The 20,063-nt window shown below is 35.6% G+C and overlaps 1 protein-coding gene across 3 annotated transcripts in view; it reads right to left on the reverse strand.

The window, feature by feature from the left end:
- The window catches only part of ift80 (intraflagellar transport 80 homolog (Chlamydomonas)), a 54,037-nt gene that overhangs the window by 17,161 nt on the left and 16,813 nt on the right, over positions 1-20,063 (reverse strand). For 2 of the 3 annotated variants that reach the window (XM_066709358.1, XM_066709359.1), the window contains exons 9-10: positions 3,349-3,528; positions 554-672 (exon numbers count right to left, since the gene is read on the reverse strand). In XM_066709358.1, coding sequence (XP_066565455.1) covers positions 554-672; positions 3,349-3,528 — 299 coding nt within the window. The remainder of the gene's footprint in view (positions 1-553; positions 673-3,348; positions 3,529-20,063) is intronic. The other variant, XM_066709360.1, reaches the window with a different exon arrangement.

Here is a 20,063-nt window from a genome sequence, read left to right on the forward strand (position 1 = left end):
TTCTATCAGCTTGAATCAGTCGGCCCATTCTCCTCTGACCTCTAGCATCAACAAGGCATTTTCGCCCACAGGACTGCCGCATACTGGATGTTTTTCCCTTTTCACACCATTCTTTGTAAACCCTAGAAATGGTTGTGCGTGAAAATCCCAGTAACTGAGCAGATTGTGAAATACTCAGACCGGCCCGTCTGGCACCAACAACCATGCCACGCTCAAAATTGCTTAAATCACCTTTCTTTCCCATTCAGACATTCAGTTTGGAGTTCAGGAGATTGTCTTGACCAGGACCACACCCCTAAATGCATTGAAGCAACTGCCATGTGATTGGTTGGTTAGATAATTGCATTAATGAGAAATTGAACAGGTGTTCCTAATAATCCTTTAGGTGAGTGTATATTAACAAAAAATTATGAAAGTTGGAAAAACAACTAAATATATACAATCATATTTACATGCATACATTAATATACACAATTAAAATACTTGTGCAGTTAATACTTTAAGACTGGAATGTGGAGCATATACAATAAATTAGTATTAAGTAATGCTGGACCTGTACACATAACACTGCAGGGATGTTGTCACTACCAAATGCCCATGGGACAAGGAAGCTTTTATCACACGGTCCCGGAACTCCAAAACATCCAGTGCGTCATTCTGCACATTGCGCACCTACGTGAGAAGTAAAAAAATTAAAATAACAATAATAATGTTACAAATATATTCAAAGGAGTAGTTTAAATTCTCAACATTCTTCTTTTTATTCATTTTTTAATTCAGTATACAGCGGTTTTTCCTTATGGATTTTTGTATTTTTCTTTTAATGCAACTGATATTTGCCATTCCGATAATATATATTTTTTAACATAGGGATATTAGGGAAGAACTTAAAGACATGAAGGAAGAACATCAGTGCGGTACAAGCTTCAAAGTACAAACACTCGCCACTGGAGCTGAGTATTATGTAACAGTATTTCTCTTCCTGCAAAATGTTTGTTAAAGAGGTTTAAACAACCCTTTACAAAGTGATTTTGTAGGTCAGTCCACACTTGAATTGTTACAAACCTCTCCAAATAACCTTCCCTAAACTAGCAACGGTGTGTCTGGCAGCGCTTAGGGTATAATAGGATCTGAGGGGAAACGTGAATGATGTCAATGACTGCATCGAGTGACGCAATACTCGCACAGAGAGAATTAAAGAAAATGCTGAATGCGTCCTGTGTTACTTGTTTTCCTTGAAGATACGAAACATATCATATCTTCTATAAGCTCTTAAAGCTCCCTGTATCTTCATGTCAATATCAAGAGTTTTCAGAATGATTATAAGCACTCTACCTCTCGCCAACTTAACACAGACCAGTTTCTTTTATGCCAGAAAATGACACATCTTTGGATGGTGGTTAGCTGACCCTGTACTACCCTTGAAGTTTCAATCTGTCAAGCCACTTAAATCATTTACCTTATATTTATCTACAGTCTAACCTACTTAGAACTGAACTGAGAGATTAATTTAGGATTTAGCAGTGTGTGTAAAATCTGTGTTGCTGTTCAGAATTCAAAATGGCATAATCCTCAAATTAGATCTCAGCTTTCAGACTTTCCCCATATTTTATTGACCAAAATATGACTTTACTCTCTCAATTGTAGCACTATACAATAACACTTTTCTTCTCAATACACATTTGATCTGGTTAAAATATGTTTACAACAGTTTCAAATGCTGTAATAGCCAGGTGACTATGGTGTGTATTTTACTAAATCCAGTTTCAGGTTACACTACCCATCCTAAAACTATAATGCATAAACACCTGAACCACATTTAGCATCGAATCAAAACAATCAAAATATGTTTGTGAACATTTTCTTTTCATTTTTTTCAAGAAAATAGTTATTTGTTTATCCAAGTGAAAATGTTATAGGTATTGGTGTATTTTTGTGTTGTGCATCATCTCCAACACTAAATTCTATGAAACACAAGAATAAAACCTTCAACCACAAAGCAATAAATTTAGCTGCCCAAATCACAAACCATTGGCAGATGTGCACAAAAAATCTAGCTCAGCTAAAAATAAATGAGTTAAGACATTGGTTTGTTTAGTTTGTGCAAACAGTATTCTGTAAAATGTCTCAGCTGACCTTGTACTCAAGCTTACACCATGTAAGCTGTACCTTGTGGTTTTTCTAATTTAAACATGTAGTGTGGCTGAAGTCTGAAGACAAGAAGGCTATTGTCACGTAGGTACAGTAGGAGTCTTATAACATAATGTATAGCTGGAAGTGCTGATGTCTTGGGAATTTTCTACCTTTAAATAGACCATTACTTAACAACTTCTACTTTTAACACAAGGCAATTCACTTGCATTGAAGGTTAAAATGAATTTATTAAGGCTAATATTTAGATTTTTAAGTATTTGTTATTTCACAAAGATTCCTTAAAATACTATTACTACTACTGCTAATTATTTGTACTTAATTGAGAAAATGTAAAATGTTTATATACGTGAGTGTTTTTATATCATAAATGAAAGTTGTTAAGTATACAAATACAAGCTTTGCAGCAAGATGAAGAGAAAAGCAAATCATGAATAAAAAAATAGAATAACAGACTGTGTATGATGACAGTTTTTTAAATTTGTAATAATTTGGCTTCCTCACATACTGCTGTAGTCTTCTGAAAAATCAAAAACCGATATTGTGCTACTAATATGCCATGCAAGATAGAAATCTAGTCTACACGAAAGAGGAATTGTAAAAAGCCTAGATCACTAAGTGAGGGAAAAGCATAGAAATACAAATCTTGGGGGAGAAGAATCTATTGGGAAAAGTGTCTAAATTCACCATAAATAAAAACACATTTGCCTCACATCAGTGCTCAGATTTTTCTTCTATTTTTATTTCTATTCAAAATAGCACACATAACGGAAAGCTTACCTGAAATAAACCAGTGTTACATCATAGTACTATAATAATAATAATAAATAAAAAAGGCTGTTTTTGGAAAGCATAACAACCTCCAATTCCCAAAATGCTGTGTTGTGTTAAGCAATTTAGGTTAATCTAAATAAACTGTAATTGCGATACCATGTTTTTCCAGCACGCCCCTGAACTTATTCTGTAATAAACCTTTGCTACAGAGATAAGTGTTGCACAATCTCATTTTGTAGCACAAAATATTTCTCGTCAACAGAACTGGTTCCTAAATTCAACATTTATGTGTTACCAAACGGCAATTACTGCTTTTCTGAAATAAAATAAAACTAATTACAATCTTTGTTTGAAAGACTATTGACGCACTGTTACTATTGGGGAAGCATACCAGATGGCCAGAAAATCCAGTCAGTTTTGTACCTGCATGGTCCTTCTTTTTGTGAGTGTTATCTCAAAGTTTTTCCACTCCCATCTCTGCTCGATTACATGGGCAAAAATCACGTGTCCATTCCCACAGGCGCCAGCTACTTGAGTCCCATCCACTGACCAGGCAATGCTGAAAATGCTTCCAGTGTTTGGCTTTTCCAATGCATACGACCACTGAGAGAGGGACAGAGACAGAGAGAGACAATGTTGATGTGATTCTTTCAAACCAAAATCATAGATGTGACATTTCAAGAGGTGTTTAGCAGAATGGGCACCACATCTGTGCTTACTCGCATCTGATCAGATAGATTTGCCAGAGAGCTTGCTAGAGCTGAATTTAGTAGCTTAATATTTGGTCTGTTACAGTATTGTATTCCAATTAGAAGCACAGGGATTTTTTTTAATGGAATACAGAGCCAGATGTTTATTACCAAACTTTCTGAAATTTGAAGACTCCTGTGAGCAAGAGTAATGGCCACATGTCCTTTTAATATCAACTGAAGCAGCTGAATAAAGCTGCAAAGCATGTTCCTCTTGTAATTCTTAAATCCCCAAGCACTCTTTTGTTATATAACACTACTCCTACCAAAGATCCTTCTCAGTAAAACTTCTATCTAAACACTTCCATTTTTTTTATATTCATACAGATAGAGTTCCAAAAAAACACAACAAGATGCCTTCCTGCTGTTTTGGGGGAAACTTCAGCCTTTCACTGCTTGTGCCTGAGTTGAAGCTGTTAAGACTCAGTTAAAAATAAAGGCGATTGCCAGACATCTAGGTAATTACACAATTATACTAAGAAGTAGAATAAATGTACTTGAAACACAGATGGAATCTTCTTTAACATGTAAATATTACATGAAAACAATTCATTTTAATCCTGTAGAGTAAAGAGAGATTGAGGATTAGCCACAAAAGTAAATCTATAGTGCGCCCGACCCCCTGCTGCAAAATCTCCTCAGCAGACCGATTCATTATATTCCCCATGTCTAATTAAGCCAGCAACCTTAACCAGAAAAATTACCTAATTCACTGTCAGAAATATTGCCTTGCACCATTTAACAAAAGACCATTGTACTTTTACAATGTGTCCTAACAATCAATGGTCATCTTTGACCCCTATAATGGGCAAACTCAATGTTTCCAATCCGAGAGGCGGGATAACTGCAGGAACAAATGGAGCTCTTTAAAGCTGGTTTGAAATACGCTCTGAGGGAATGAAACAATCACTTTCTGTTGTCTGCATTACAGCATTCCACAAAGTGTTCTCTCACCACAAATACAACTGACATCTATCTGATGACCCCTGACCCCTGGAATCAGCGCTTTTATAAGTGCAGGTGGCTGTCAGTTACTAAGCTGTCTAAAAGATTGCTGCTTTGTAGCCACAAAACTCATTCTGTAAGCTGCAGGAGGGAAAAAAGAAAAACTATTAAAAAAAAAAACAAAAAAAACTACATCAATCTGTGCTGCTTCATTGCTAGAGTAGTCTTCTTTCATCCAAATTAAAATGGTTTAAATACAGCAAAATAAATGGTCCAAAAACTCAAATCACCTTGTTAATCATTTCAGACATTAATCAGTAAGTAATTAATTTCATTATTGTCTAATTTAACAGCAGATAGTTAAATGGAGATAATCACAAAATAAAGACTTTTACTGCTTAATTTGTTTTATTTAATTGCTATTATAATTTTTTAAACCTGAATGCAAAAATAGAAAAATATATTTCTCCCACAGGTGACTGAATGATGTCTGAATGATTCCACATTTCATTAAAGTTTTTCTACAAGTGCTTTTCAAAATAAATATCACTGTCCACGGTTTCATTTTTGTAATGCCATATCCTTCCCTACCTCCAAACAAATTCTGCAATAGAAATAACTTTTTGTATTCACTGCAAAGATAAACAGTCAAGCCTGCATAAACCTTGACCTAAGCCTTTGATGTGTACTTTAATATACCTTTCTCAAAACATGACATAGCTGTACTTGGATGGGTTCCACTGTTTTAAAATGTATGCATATAAAATAATAATACTTTGTCTATTCTTTTGAAAACATTTAACCTAAGTCTATTTTAAAACTCTCAAGAGAACTGAATGAGTCAGAAAAAGCTATCTGCCTCAAGTTTAAATGTATACACCAGATTCTAATGAACCCAGACACATGATCCCAGGCTAAGAAACACTTTTGGAATAGTACTTACCTAATGTTTTTAACATATTTTGCTATTTGATTCCTTTTGCAGTATATGCAGAAACTTGAAAATCCCAGGCCTTTTTACACACTTAAAATAAATACCATGGAATATTTGGAGGATATCTTATGGCTTGTAGCAGGTTACAGTGTTTATCCCATGAGTAACAAAGACCACAAAAGGTAATACTGTCAAGGCATGAGTTATGAAAAGTCATCTTCATGAGTGTGATCAAACCAATCCCGAGATTATTATTTTTCTGCCCTTATTTATATCCCCAAAATAAAACTAAAATGGCTGCTTCAGATTGCTGTTGCACAAGCAATTATAAAAAGGGGCTTAAATGCAATGTGCACAAGGGCCAACTAATGAATTGAAGTGACGATAAAATAAAATAAAAACATTTGATTTCACTCTTTAAGATTTAGGAAAACAAGCAAACAAACAAATACAGTGCTAATCCCTGGCAACAAAATGTGATTTTTTATGTGACTATGTATATTGTGTCCCATTAATATTTGTTAAAACATATTTTAAAAACGCACTCTACATTGATACATATATTTAAACACACATACACACACACACATACACACACACACACACACACACACATACATTTCACACAAATTTCACTGCATTTCAACACCAGAAGTCACAATGGGAAATTCGCAGAAATTGCTGTTTTGGACACATTATTAGATTAAGTTTCCGATCAAAAATCAATCTCCAAGGAGCCACCCAAGGTAAAAGGAGGAGGATGAGCAAGAAAGGGCCAAAAACATTAACTGGATGAAGGAGAAAAATGACTGAGAGAATTGCCAAAGTACCTCCCAAATGGCAACGGACTTAAAAGGATAGAAAGAGACTGAGATGACATATATTAACAAATCTCCTGCACTTATTGGTACAATGAATCCAGCTTTAGGACTATTTAATTTGTCACAGGAATGCAGAGCAGATACTACTGCTGCTAAGAAGACTGGATAAATGTTTAAAGGTTCACGTTATCTACCATCAGGCTGGATATTCTGCATTTCTTGGCTAATGTTCAGTGTATTTTTCATCTTCAGCATGAAAAGTACTTTTTAATTGCAGAAATTGAAAGAGAATGTATAAGTACATCACAGACACAAACATACTACTTCTTAGCATAAAGGTAAAGTGATTATGCTTTTGTATTTAACAATAACTCTGTCAGTAAAAAAAAAAAAAAGTAAACAAAAAGTATGTTTGGGAGAATCTTTAAACAGATTTGCTGATGACAGTTTTATTGGAACCAAAAGGGATCATCTTGGATTTGAGCCAACTGCTTTGTATTCTCATTTAGTAGGCTGTGGGAATATTTAAATCAAATTGAGGGAAACTATTTTATCTGCCATGTTAGGATAAAGTGTGCTAATTTCAGAACTACATAATGCTAGCCTGAAGAAACAAACCATCAACAATATTTATGCTCCTTGATTGTGGGATATTAAAACCACATTGCTCATTCTTAAAGCACACTGCCAAGGTGACACAGAGGAGCTTAAAATGATGACCAGTCATAATGTGCCAAAAAGATGGCCATAAAGTAAGAACTAATATAAACATATGTACATATTAATTAAGAAAGTTAAGTGATCAGACTCAATATATTTGAAATAGGTTTGTGTTAAAAAAAGATTGTATTTCCGTCAGAAAAATACATATACTGAAAAAGTGTAACAGGCTCCCTTAAAAACTACCTTTTTCAGCTTCAACTTCATAATCTCCCACTAAGAAACCCACTAAGAAGACTTTATTTATTGTGATTTGTAATTTAGGGAGAGGTATAATTTATAGGTGCTGAGGTTGAAATTTGCCTGGCTTTCTGTATAACTTAACAGGACACATTTACAGCATAGTTTTGGATCCTTAGCTACGGGTGAAATGACCACAATTGCACACTATGAACTGAGGCAGAAGCTTTCATAAAGGTGATAGGAGGATAGCCTTTAATCACTTCAAACATTGCATATACAATTGTTAATAGTGCACCAGGAAAATGTTTTCACGATTCATCATTTCTAACAAAGAATTTAAATGAAACAACTGATGTTAAAAAAAAAAAAAAACTTCAAAATCCTTTATTGGAAAATAAAGCAATTTTGCATTATTATTTTTATTTCAACATGTCATTACCACAGCACAATCTTTACTGTCATTCGAAGACAAAATGATCCAGCTAGTGAAAATAGGATAAAACAGTATTAAACTTGCCACTGACGAGGCTATATCATTACTGCCAGCAGGATATTTTTCATGCCAGTAAAGGTGAATCGCTTTAAGTGTGTGAAATTGAGGGGGAAAACAATACTGTATCTACAATCGTGAACAATCACAATGGCAAAGGCAAGAATTGTCAAATTATTAAAAAAAGAAGGCCACAGGCTCAGGTCAGTTCATAAAAATCAGAGCTTAGACTTTCTTTCTTTCTTAGACTTTCTAGACTGATATAAAAAAAGATAAACTGTAACAGATGGTAACTTTCATAACCTTATTTCACAAAAGCCCAAACTTGGGAAGCTAAATGGTGGTAGTTCTGAGATTAAGTAAGTTTATATCACTTAAATAGTCAACTGTCCCTTTAATGTGGCAAAGAGTTCACACGCAGGGCAACAGAACATGAAAACCATGAAGTTCACTATAATAGATATTTAAATGTAATTATCTTTTTTAAGAAAAGAATATACATAAAAGTTTTTTTAAGATCTGCATCAGTTTTTCCTTTCAGTTCAAACTATACAAGTATTACAAAAGGCATGTTGGGTAATATTGTTATAGCAACTATTTCAATGTGTAATGGTGTTATAGTGTTAAAACTGATAGGACCAGGCACTAAAAACCTGCAGGATACTACAAATATCTTCCACGTTCCAGCAGCTTTGGCAAGCTTTCTATGAACCATCATGTAAGGTTAGTTTCTGCACATCAGTTCGTTATTAAGTGTGGACTGGCAGGTGTTCCAAGTCATTGTTCTGTAGCTTTACTGACATTTAAAAATATATTTTTAGGCAAGAGAGGCAATTAAACTTCAGAATCAGAAACAATGTGTTTAAAAAAAAAAATTAAAAAAAATAATAATAATAAACTTCAATCTTTAAAAATACATATAAACATCATATAAAACCACTCAGGTCAAACTTTAGGATGAACAAAATGCAATATGATGCCAATGAATCTTATTACAGTCCTTTTCTTTAAGTTATAGATATACTACATATATATATAACCTACATATACATACATCAAGGGTGTGAATACATTTGGATGCCTATCTATCTATATACACACACATCCACTCACAGGTGTATTACTGTTGTGTAAAATAGTTATTGCAACATTTCTGAAGCTGCCTTTTATGTGGTGCTTTCAGAATGAACACTGCATGTTTTAACTGTTGCGCTCTTCACTTGTTGAGTTTCACAAGCTCAATTGATGTCGAATAAGCACATATATATGTACACCCACACCTCATTCAGAAGAATGAGACTGACTTAAGACAAACAAACAATAAAAGACCCCGATTACATTAAGCCCCTTAACTCGCTGCATGTGGTTGGGAAGGGTTAATGATACGTGTATCAGCTAATGGCTCCCAGTGGAACAATCTGCTGATTCAGCCCCATTACATCAGACACATTAAAAATGTCTGTGCTGACCGGTAAGCCAGGTCTGGTTCTCTTCAAACTCTAATCGCTCTGGTGGCATGTGACTCACTAATGCTCACCCAGATCCTCCTCCCTTTAAGTCCTTGTGTGCCTATTCCTTCAATCACTGTTTACATACAGTGTCAGGAAAGAAGGCTCGAGGGATGAAGCGAGTCTTGTGCAGGCTAACCTTATAAATCAGTGTTGCTGGCTGCTGCACAGGGGATACCAGCTGACTCCAGTTTGCTCCTTTATTTCTTTGACTGAAGAGTGTAAATCCTCAGCATCACAAGACTTAAATGCATTGCTGTGCTGACACAGTATACACACAGTCCTGTCAAAAGAATGAACTTTCAATAAAAAAAAAGAATTATTTCAAAGTACTTAAGGAGTTATTTAAGAAGTCTAGAGTTTATTTCAGATTCATATTTCCAAAAGGCAATTTCTGTCCATTCTGGCTCCGTTTTCCTCTTTAGTATGGTTCAATTTAAGTGCAAAAAGCCTTGTGCCTTTCTGTTAAGGAAACAGCCTACAGTGCTGTTTACAAATTGGCTTCCTTTGGATAGTAAAAAAATAAAGAGAGGATCAATGATGTCCATGGTTTAAAGTATTTTTCTTAACTAAACAAAAGCAAAACACATTTCATCTATCAGCTCAGTTCTCCTTGCCCTAAAACAAATCAGAAAAGTCTACACTTCAATCTACTGTTCTATCATGATGTTGACCTGCCAACCAGATCACAAGGAAAACTGCTGAACACAACCTGCTTATATGCCTCTACTAGTTAGGTTTCTAGGAACAACACAGTAAACCCTAGATCTTCGTGATCTAGCAGCAGCTTTAACACCAATAATATTGAAATTCTTCTAAACAGCCTAGACTAATGCGTCTGCCTGGCTCAGCACAAAGCAAGATCCTAATTGTTTGTTGGTATGTAATCTGTCTTTTCTGCAGGGCCAAGATCTGATTCATCATCCCACTGTTTTTGGTGTCCCACGAGTTTCTGTTCTTGGGCATCTCAAACCACTACGCGATACGGAATTTAATTCAATCATGTTTATAATGATGACAGTCAGATATCTTGAGGATTCCTCATGGATGTCTCCTTGTGTGAATTGTATAAAGACTCGACTGTCCCTAGAGAGACGAGTGGAGAGTTTGGTCTCCACAAGGGTTTGGCTAAGACCCTACACAGCTAGTGTTTAGCTGTAAAGCAGTTGATTGGTTTGTTTTCCTTCTGTTGCTTTGAGACTGAGCAACTGCTATTGCCATTCATGTTATTATTATTTTTCATTAGAATTTATTTTTGCCTTTTTCATTTGTTCCCATCAACCCTGCTCTTCTGTCAATCCTTGCAATAAAAACTTTGGCTCAGGTTGTCCTCTCTGTAAAGGCACAAGGCTCCACACTTACAGCAGCATAAAAGTCAAAAGGTGGCAGGTATATTTTAATGTTAGATTAAACACACTAGATAGCGATACTGCAATCAATCAATTCCCAAACAAACAGTATTATTATTTATTTACATGTACCTGAATATTTCTCTTGAGGCATGATTTTAGACATGCTCTTTTAAGCAGGTGACTCTCTACATTTTAAAAGGGAGGAAGGGCAGTCAGCAGTGACCTAGGAAAATGCAGTTACTCTAAAACCTGATTATTTGTTTGCTGATTAACCTGATTAACTGTAGTACAGTATATGTAATATGCCACGTTAAGATCTGATCTGTGTAAAATACTTTGTGAGAATACTTACCGTAAGATACTATTAAAAACAAAAACTGATTGGCTGATTACACCAACTGTAATTTCTGGAACTGATAAAAAAAATCAACTGAGCTAAATTATAGTACATTTTGGAGGATTTCCATTCTAATCACGTCACTATTGCTTAGACATCCAAATAATCAGTAAACAAACATACCAAAAAGTGGGGAACAAAACTTGTGTTTAAAATAAACTTGTTAAAAGTCATTATATATTTTCAAGTGCTTAAATGCTATTTCTCAATTCAGCTGTATTAGAAAATGAGAAACAAAAAGCAGAGTTCTCCAGTTACATTGAAGAGTGATAAAAAGTGCTGATAATGTCTCGACACACACTATTACTGAACTTTTCAAAGCTATAAACACACAGTGAGAACTTGGCATGCAGCATATGAGACGTATCACTGGCAAGGGAACTGTGATGAATGATTTTGAAATGATTTGTTTTCCCCAGTGAGAACATCAACCTGTTTAGCACTGGATTTTCTTGGCACTTTCCTGCTCTCAGACAGGTCTTCTTCATCTTCCAGCTTTTAGAACAACATTTAATAAACATACAAGATTTACTATTTTAAAGATGATTAGGGGACATTTCTTTGTGTTAGCAGCAAGGTCAGCCAACCTGGGATTACTTTCAGGAGAACCTACTTTCTTTTTTTTCAGCTGAAAAATCTCAAAGGTTTAATGGTTTGTTAAGGTAAGCATTATGGAACTTGTGTTGCTATACCTTTGATGCTTTTCGGATAGGTTTCTCCTTTGGGCAGCACTACAAGCTTTTAATGCCCCTTGAATCTGTAATATCACACACAAAACCAATACCAGTCACCACCACCACTGCCACCATCAGGGATGAAAGAAAAGCCACACGCTTTATATGCCCGAGATAAACTTGTGCAATTTGGAAGCTGAAGAGGCTGCTATATTTTTGTCCTGATATGCCAGGTTGGGGCAGCAGGTCAGGGAAATTAAATTTGTATTAATGAGTCTGAGTCACTACTTTCTTCTGAAATAATGACACTCTTTGTCTGTCTCTGTATATCAGTGTGTATACATTTTATAAATGTATATATACAGTGAGGGGAAAAAAGTATTTGATCCCCTTCTGATTTTGTACGTTTGCCCACTGACAAAGAAATGATCAGTCTATAATTTTAATGGTAGGTGTATTTTAACAGTGAGAGACAGAATAACAACAACAAAATCTAGAAAAACGCATTTCAAAAAGTTATAAATTGATTTGCATGTTAATGAGGGAAATAAGTATTTGACCCCTTCAACTTAGTACTTGGTGGCAAAACCCTTGTTGGCAATCACAGAGGTCAGACGTTTCTTGTAGTTGGCCACCAGGTTTGCACACATCTCAGGAGGGATTCTGTCCCACTCCTCTTTGCAGATCCTCTCCAAGTCATTAAGGTTTCGAGGCTGACGTTTGGCAACTCGAACCTTCAGCTCCCTCCACAGATTTTCTATGGGATTAAGGTCTGGAGACTGGCTAGGCCACTCCAGGACCTTAATGTGCTTCTTCTTGAGCCACTCCTTTGTTGCCTTGGCTGTGTGTTTTGGGTCATTGTCATGCTGGAATACCCATCCACGACCCATTTTCAATGCCCTGGCTGAGGGAAGGAGGTTCTCACCCAAGATTTGACGGTACATGACCCCGTCCATCGTCTCTTTGATGTGGTGCAGTTGTCCTGTCCCCTTAGCAGAAAAACACCCCCAAAGCATAATGTTTCCACCTCCATGTTTGACGGTGGGGATGGTGTTGTTGAGGTCATTCCTCCTCCTCCAAACACGGCGAGTTGAGTTGATGCCAAAGAGCTCGATTTTGGTCTCATCTGACCACAACACTTTCACCCAGTTCTCCTCTGAATCATTCAGATGTTCATTGGCAAACTTCAGATGGGCCTGTACATGTGCTTTCTTGAGCAGGATTTCAGTCCTTCACAGCGTAATGTGTTACCAAATGTTTTCTTCCTTGAGATCATTAACAAGATCCTCCCGTGTAGTTCTGGGCTCATTCCTCCAGGTTCTCATTATCATTGAAACTCCACGAGGCGAGATCTTGCATTGAGCCCCAGACCGAGGGAGACTGACAGTTATTTTGTGTTTCTTCCATTTGCGAATAATCGCACCAACTGTTGTCACCTTCTCACCAAGCTGCTTGGCGATGGTTTTGTAGCCCATTCCAGCCTTGTGTAGGTCTACAATCTTGTCCCTGACATCCTTGGACAGCTCTTTGGTCTTGGCCATGGTGAAGAGTTTGGAATCTGATTGATTGATTGCTTCTGTGGACAGGTGTCTTTTATACAGGTAACGAGCTGAGATTAGGAGCATTCCCTTTAAGAGAGTGCTCCTAATCTCAGCTCGTTACCTGTATAAAAGACACCTGGGAGCCAGAAATCTTGCTGATTGATAGGGGATCAAATACTTATTTCCCTCATTAACATGCAAATCAATTTATAACTTTTTTGAAATGCATTTTTCTGGATTTTTGTGTTGTTATTCTCTCTCTCACTGTTAAAATACACCTACCATTAAAATTATAGACTGATCATTTCTTTGTCAGTGGGCAAACGTACAAAATCAGCAGGGGATCAAATACTTTTTTCTCTCACTGTATATATATATATTATATAAAAATGGTATAGTATATAAACAGATATTTTAAAAGTATCATTATTTTACATTACTGTAACTTTACAACCACAATATTTTATTTGTTGGCAAAAGCAGTACTCATCAAATTTCTGTAGAATAACAATACCCCCAAAAAATACATAGAAAATGGGGGAAAGTGAACTGTATCACTTCCTTAATATTATTATTTTGTTTTTACTTGTAGAAACTGAGATGTGTCCAAAAAAGGCAAATGAGCAAAAACAAGCAGCTTGTTCTCACAGGCTATTAATCTCACCAGTAAATTAAGACTTGTTGTAAAAGTCAGTTTGCAGTGACCCCAGTCAAGGCTGGAATCAGATGAGTGGAGTACGGATTTCCACCCATTCAATAACAAAAGCACTTAATTGCTGCAGGCACGTTTGGCAGGTTAGGTTAGTTACTCAAGTTAAGAGTACACATCTGCGAATATGAGGACCTGATTGGTTTGGAGCTAAGCTAAAGTCAACAACAATTGAAGTGTTCAGGGACAATACTCAGCTCTTTATTATAAAATTTAGGGGAGGGAAAAAGGGGTTAGCTGGTCCCTTGGGACAGTTTTGTTTTCAGTTTTCCTTTGACATTTTGTCCTGAACTAATGTTATCAGGTTTCATTGTTATGGAAATATCACCTGGTGAGAAAAAAATATATAGATAAAGTATTTTTCTTGGTAATTGTGCATTGTACTCATTGTAGTTTGGACATAATTTGTAATGAACAGGTTATATTTCTGGTAATTTGAAAAGCTAATACTCCACAATAGCAGAAAAAAAAGTAATATATACTGAAGTTTATTTCCTGAAATATATTAAAAAGATGAAAGCCTTGAAACCTGGAAAATATGTCTGGTTTTACCGTGATAGAAAATTGCTGATTAATAGGACTTGTTTTATGTTCTTAACTTGGTCAGCTATTTCTTTAAAACTGATGTTAACCAGTCAGCAAACAAAACAAAAAATACAATCTAGTTTAGCAGAATGGAATGTACATCAAGTCTAATATTGAGTGTTCTTAGAACAAAATTGTGTGTACTTAATAAGCTGTGCTTTATAATAAAGTCAGAGATTCATTGCCTTAAATTACACACTACCTTACAAAACACTATGAATGATAAAAACTGCTTTGAAACTTTTTATGGCACCATATTGTCTAAGTTAACAATCATACTGAGATTTAAACACAAAGGTATGTATAAGAATTCAACCATTACCATGGAGCACAATTTTAAACAGAGAAGATTTCACATTATGCAATTTCCTGAGCTGAGTTTGACATTTTAAAATTTAACCCACTTTTGTCCTTAATTTTCTAAATCAAACATTTTCAACCAACCAAAACCTGGCCGTAAGGTCTGCCTATCAGATGGCAGATCTAACTTCTGTACCCAAAAGCAGCAAGGGTATAGTCCTGGATGAGCTGTCCTATTGTGACCTTAGCCTAAATCATTACAAATCTCAGTCTATGTGGACAAACGATACAGCAAGAAACATTAACACATTATCTCCATACACTGGACTTTCTGAAAAATCAGGACAGACTCTGGGTATGTACAGTGGAAAGGCATGAAATCATCAATGTCTGACACAACGCATATTCTAGGCAATCATTAAAGTTCCTTGATGTGTCAGTGGTAAACCGATTAAGAATTTTCAGGACCTCGGAAAAGTCTTATAAACCATATGCGATTCATCTGTATAGAAATGTATTCTGACTCCTCTTATGGAAGACAGAACTCTGGGAGATTTTGTGATAACCAGATGCCCCCCTGTGACCATCCCTTGTCATACAGTGATTGCTCCATCTCAGACTTCACAATTTTGTTATTTATTTTTTATAACTAAAATTCAAACAGTTGGCCTAATTTTCTTACTTGTCCCTGAATTGTACCATGGTGATATATTTGTTATAGATAGAGCAGACAGATGAATAGATGCATTAGATCTCTCTCTCCATAATGAGCGTTAATAAAGCATCGTGTTCCACTTGGTGGTGAAGCTGAACTAATGTATCATACATAATTGTAATTGATTATAGGTACTTTAAATCCATTTGGAAAACAATCACCATTCTGTGATCAGCAATGGCATAGTCTTTACCAGGCATTTACATTTTTTTTTTAAATGTCCAAACACTGTATTGTGTATTATACCAAGTAGCTACAATGGAAGGAATACAGCGCCACCTCATTGATTTTCTGTATGTTTAAATGAAGTATTGTGTTTCACCCCTGGACAAAATCAGCCTCTAAGTACTTATGATTCTATAGCCCAGAAGGACAATGCAGGCCACTAAAGTGCTATGGATAACCATCCCACCATCATGGTCCAACATCCAATGCATTGTGTACTGTGTATTGATAAGGGTTATTGAATCTTGTAACCAATTAGGAGAATAGTCTTCTTCCAGCCTCACTTGGCAAGGCTGGCACTGTTCAATTTTGTTAAAAATGTTGGTACATTAACACTACTCCATCTGACACCTCCAGGGCTTTCACTATGACAATCTTACTATATGATAACAATGGAACACTTTTAAATGAACTTACTGTAAACTGCATGAGCTCCTTAAAGCTTGCATAAATGGCTTTTGGCTTGGTGTAATTTTGAGTCAGACATCCAATAAATGGGAAAATATGAGTACTCTGACACATGGTTAGTTCATTCCATAACCAACATCATCTATTTTCCACACAATGCCTAACACCGTATATACATATTTGTATATTTGTCATCACAAAGATTTTTTTAAATATTGAATGACTATCTACTGTAATGAAGGAAGAATAAAGCATTTAAAAGGGAGGAGAACTGGTGTGGTTTATTTTTAGAGATCCAATTGGCAATTATTGTCATTGCTTTGCTTGGTCTTCGACCAAACCAATAATTAAAACACACAACTACGTTTTTCTCATTCCACTGCTGGTACCAATACATTTATGATTCAATCCCAGGTGAGACAATGAGTACTGGGATTCATTTCAAATGTGTATCCAAAAATAGCAGCACACAATGAATTCCAAGAGGAAGTGAAGAAGTCAACCTTCCAGTACAATATTTTTGTTGTAAATAAATGCCTCCAATGTTTCAGTCTGGTTTAAGTTGTATCTCCTGAGTTATTTGAGAATGATAGCTGTTGGAGAGCTAATATCAAAGCAATTGAAGTGCAGATGTAATGAACACCATTAGATTCAACACTACATCAATGTCACATTCTGGCGATTTCTACCTGAAAGTTTCCATTCCATCAACCCCATTTCCTTTAGTTGGAAATCTAGTAACTAAACCAAGCTTGCTGGGGCTGCAGACCCTTGCTACAGCTGCATAATGAATTAGAACACAGCTTGTTACTGTGACTCCTACTAGGTGTTAATGGGAGCTGTAAGGTGGAAATGTATCTTTGTCTCCCACCTTTGACCTCCTCTTTCTCCTAGTAGGAAAATATAGCTCAGTTTCTTGACACTTTGGAGATGCAGTGCTTTATGATGTTTCCATATTTTATAATACATTTTAAACCCATAAGCTCACTCAGCGAGAGCTTTAATTCAAATTTAATTACAACAACATAATTGGCTGTCGTGAACACACATTATGCTCTTCTGATTTTGCAACTTTAACGGATTCAAACTTTTCCCTATCTGTACTATTTTCTTAAGCTTTGATTTCTTGACTTACAAGTGATTGATAGCAAAAAGGACATTGTCTTAGTTGAAAAAGACAATTGTTGATAAAGGTTTAAAAAAACCTCTGCAAACTACACTTTTCTGTATAATTTCAAAAACCTATAAGATGTGTGTGTGTGTGTGTATATATATATATATATATATATATATATACTTATTATTATTATTATTATTTTCAACATGAATATTAAAGACAGGACAAGTACTAACAGTACAAGCAGATTCATGGGCATTGCACAGGAATTCCATAAACCGCATCTTTTTCTTCCTTTACAGTTTTTTTGTTTTTTTAGGGGGGCTATTGCACAACAAAGCAAAGATATTTTTAAGTCCACACACAGCTCTTAAATAATTTAAGAGTCTCTTGTGAAATATTCAGTGCAGTTGGTGAAAGCCAAGGCAAAAGCCTTCAGTGAAATGTACACAGTATATCGACAGATTCAAAAGATACATTGAAGTCAATCAAAATAAATAAATAAATATGATGCAGTTACACCAAGCTCATACTAAGAAAACACACAAACATATAAATCCATCAATAAATAATATATCTACTGCAAACACCAGCAGTTTGAACCTTTTGGCAATAATGAAAATGAGACTTTTGAATATGTGGTCTATCTTAAAACTAACAGGTTTGCCTAAGGGTTATATCAAGTGGCAAGGAAGGAAGGAATAGGGTAATGATATACACATTGCTTCTATTAGGGATCCAATCCACATGCTCAAGTGTTGCACTTTGGGCTTCAGCATTCTAGTCCTGTAGCCTCAATAGAGTAACCATAGACACATGTTTTGCTCCCTTGGGACTCATCAGTACGGTGCAGCTGTGATCAGGCCAGTGGAATTCAATTAGGGTTACATGGTATAGAACTGAGCAGTTTGCAAATTTCAGATAGACAGTACCTGTATGTACTTATACATACATACATACATACATACATACATACATACATACATACATACATACATACATACATACATAAATAAATAAATAAATAAATACATTAATTAATTATATAAAATAAACAATATATTTTTCTGATTTGGAAATTGTTAATGAAAAAATATAGGAGTACATACATGGAATATAGATTACATAACAAACATCTGCACATAGACTAAATAGGAAGGCAACAAGTCAAAAAGCATCATGAGAAAATACAACAACAAACATTAAGCAGGCCATGAGCATGTGTGTAAAGCAACTAAATTGACATTGTGAATTGGTCTATGGACCGCTCTACAGATCAAGTTAAATTAAAGACCCCAGAAGGGGGGAAGGGTACTGGCTCTGCTTCACAACACTCCAAGAGGTGCAAAAGGTTAGAGCAACAGAAATGTGCAAGAAGAGCCTCGCAATACTCAGAAGCACAAAACTAAAAACACTATATTTAAGGTAACTCGATGATTTAAGTCATGTAACATTTTTCCACATTAATAGGACTTTTGTCTTGTGTAGTTTCCATTTAAAAATAAAGCATTTTGTAATGAAGGGAGGAAAAAAAGGCTGAAAATTATTTTGTTTAGGTCCAGTTGTGAAATTCAATGTTTTCCATTACTTTTAGTTAAGTATACTAATATCTGAAGGAAAGAAAATGTACCTGATTACTTAACTTGAGTGTCGATAAATTACACAAGATTTATGTTAACATGAAATATAATATATTATATATATATTTCATTAATTGTATTAGTTTAAAGTCACAAAGATGGCAAGGTAAGATGCAATATGTTTTCAAGATCCTGAGGGAAGATGGTAAAATATGACCAAATATATTTAATACCTCTGTGTGGTGTATACCTTTTTTTATTCTAGCTAACCTAATTGGTTATAGTATACAATTCTACTTGATGTTTGTTTTTTAAGCCATCTCTGTAATAAGGAACTTTTGTTACCAGCTCCCTTTGTGTTGTTTCCTGGCTAAGGGGGGCATCCGAGTGAATTCTATTTGAACAAAGCTAATAAAACTAGTAATTTAAAAGTACTATATCCCAAGAAAATAAAACAAAAACTTACTCAGGGATGTAAATGAGGCAATTCTGTACTGAATGATATCTAGAAATTAGGCCTCAAATATTTGTGGCTCACATTAATCTACTTGTTTACTCCTTCACAAATCATCTTCACTAATGTACTTCAAAGAAATCGTAAAAAGGTGTCAACAGAAAAAAATAATTAAATGTTAATAAACACCAACTGGGGGAGTTGCATGAGACAGATTATTACACATTTGATGTGGGTTAATTAAATTCTAACCGTGTATATATAAAAGAAAAACACACATGTACACGATAAGCAAGGGTTAATGTCTGGCAGTGCTTTTCTGTGTCACATGTGGCTGGCATTATCAGGCAGAATATCTGCTGTCAGACAAGGGATCTGGCACAGAAGATGGGCTGTACTCTCAGAAGCATGTTTGCCTTGTCTGCGAAGGTAATGATTTAATGGGCTAGAAACTAATGACTCTGCCAGAGGGCCTGGCTGGGCCCCGTTGTGTCTGAGGCTGTCATTTATCTCTTCTCCATGTTCTTGGTGGCTAGGGAATAGGGGGAAGGGAAACCACAGGTTTTTATAGTAAGAGGAATCCACCCAGGCTTTTTCCAATGCCAAGTTATGTGGAACATTGGACAGTTCCACACTTTTGCTTTAAACATGACAAAACTGAAACCAAACTCAAGAGAGGTGTAAAAGTATCATCATACCAACAAGTGTTGTTCATTTTGACCTAACAATAT

The sequence above is a fragment of the Amia ocellicauda genome, chromosome 7, assembly GCF_036373705.1.
Source record: "Amia ocellicauda isolate fAmiCal2 chromosome 7, fAmiCal2.hap1, whole genome shotgun sequence".
NCBI lineage: Eukaryota > Metazoa > Chordata > Actinopteri > Amiiformes > Amiidae > Amia > Amia ocellicauda.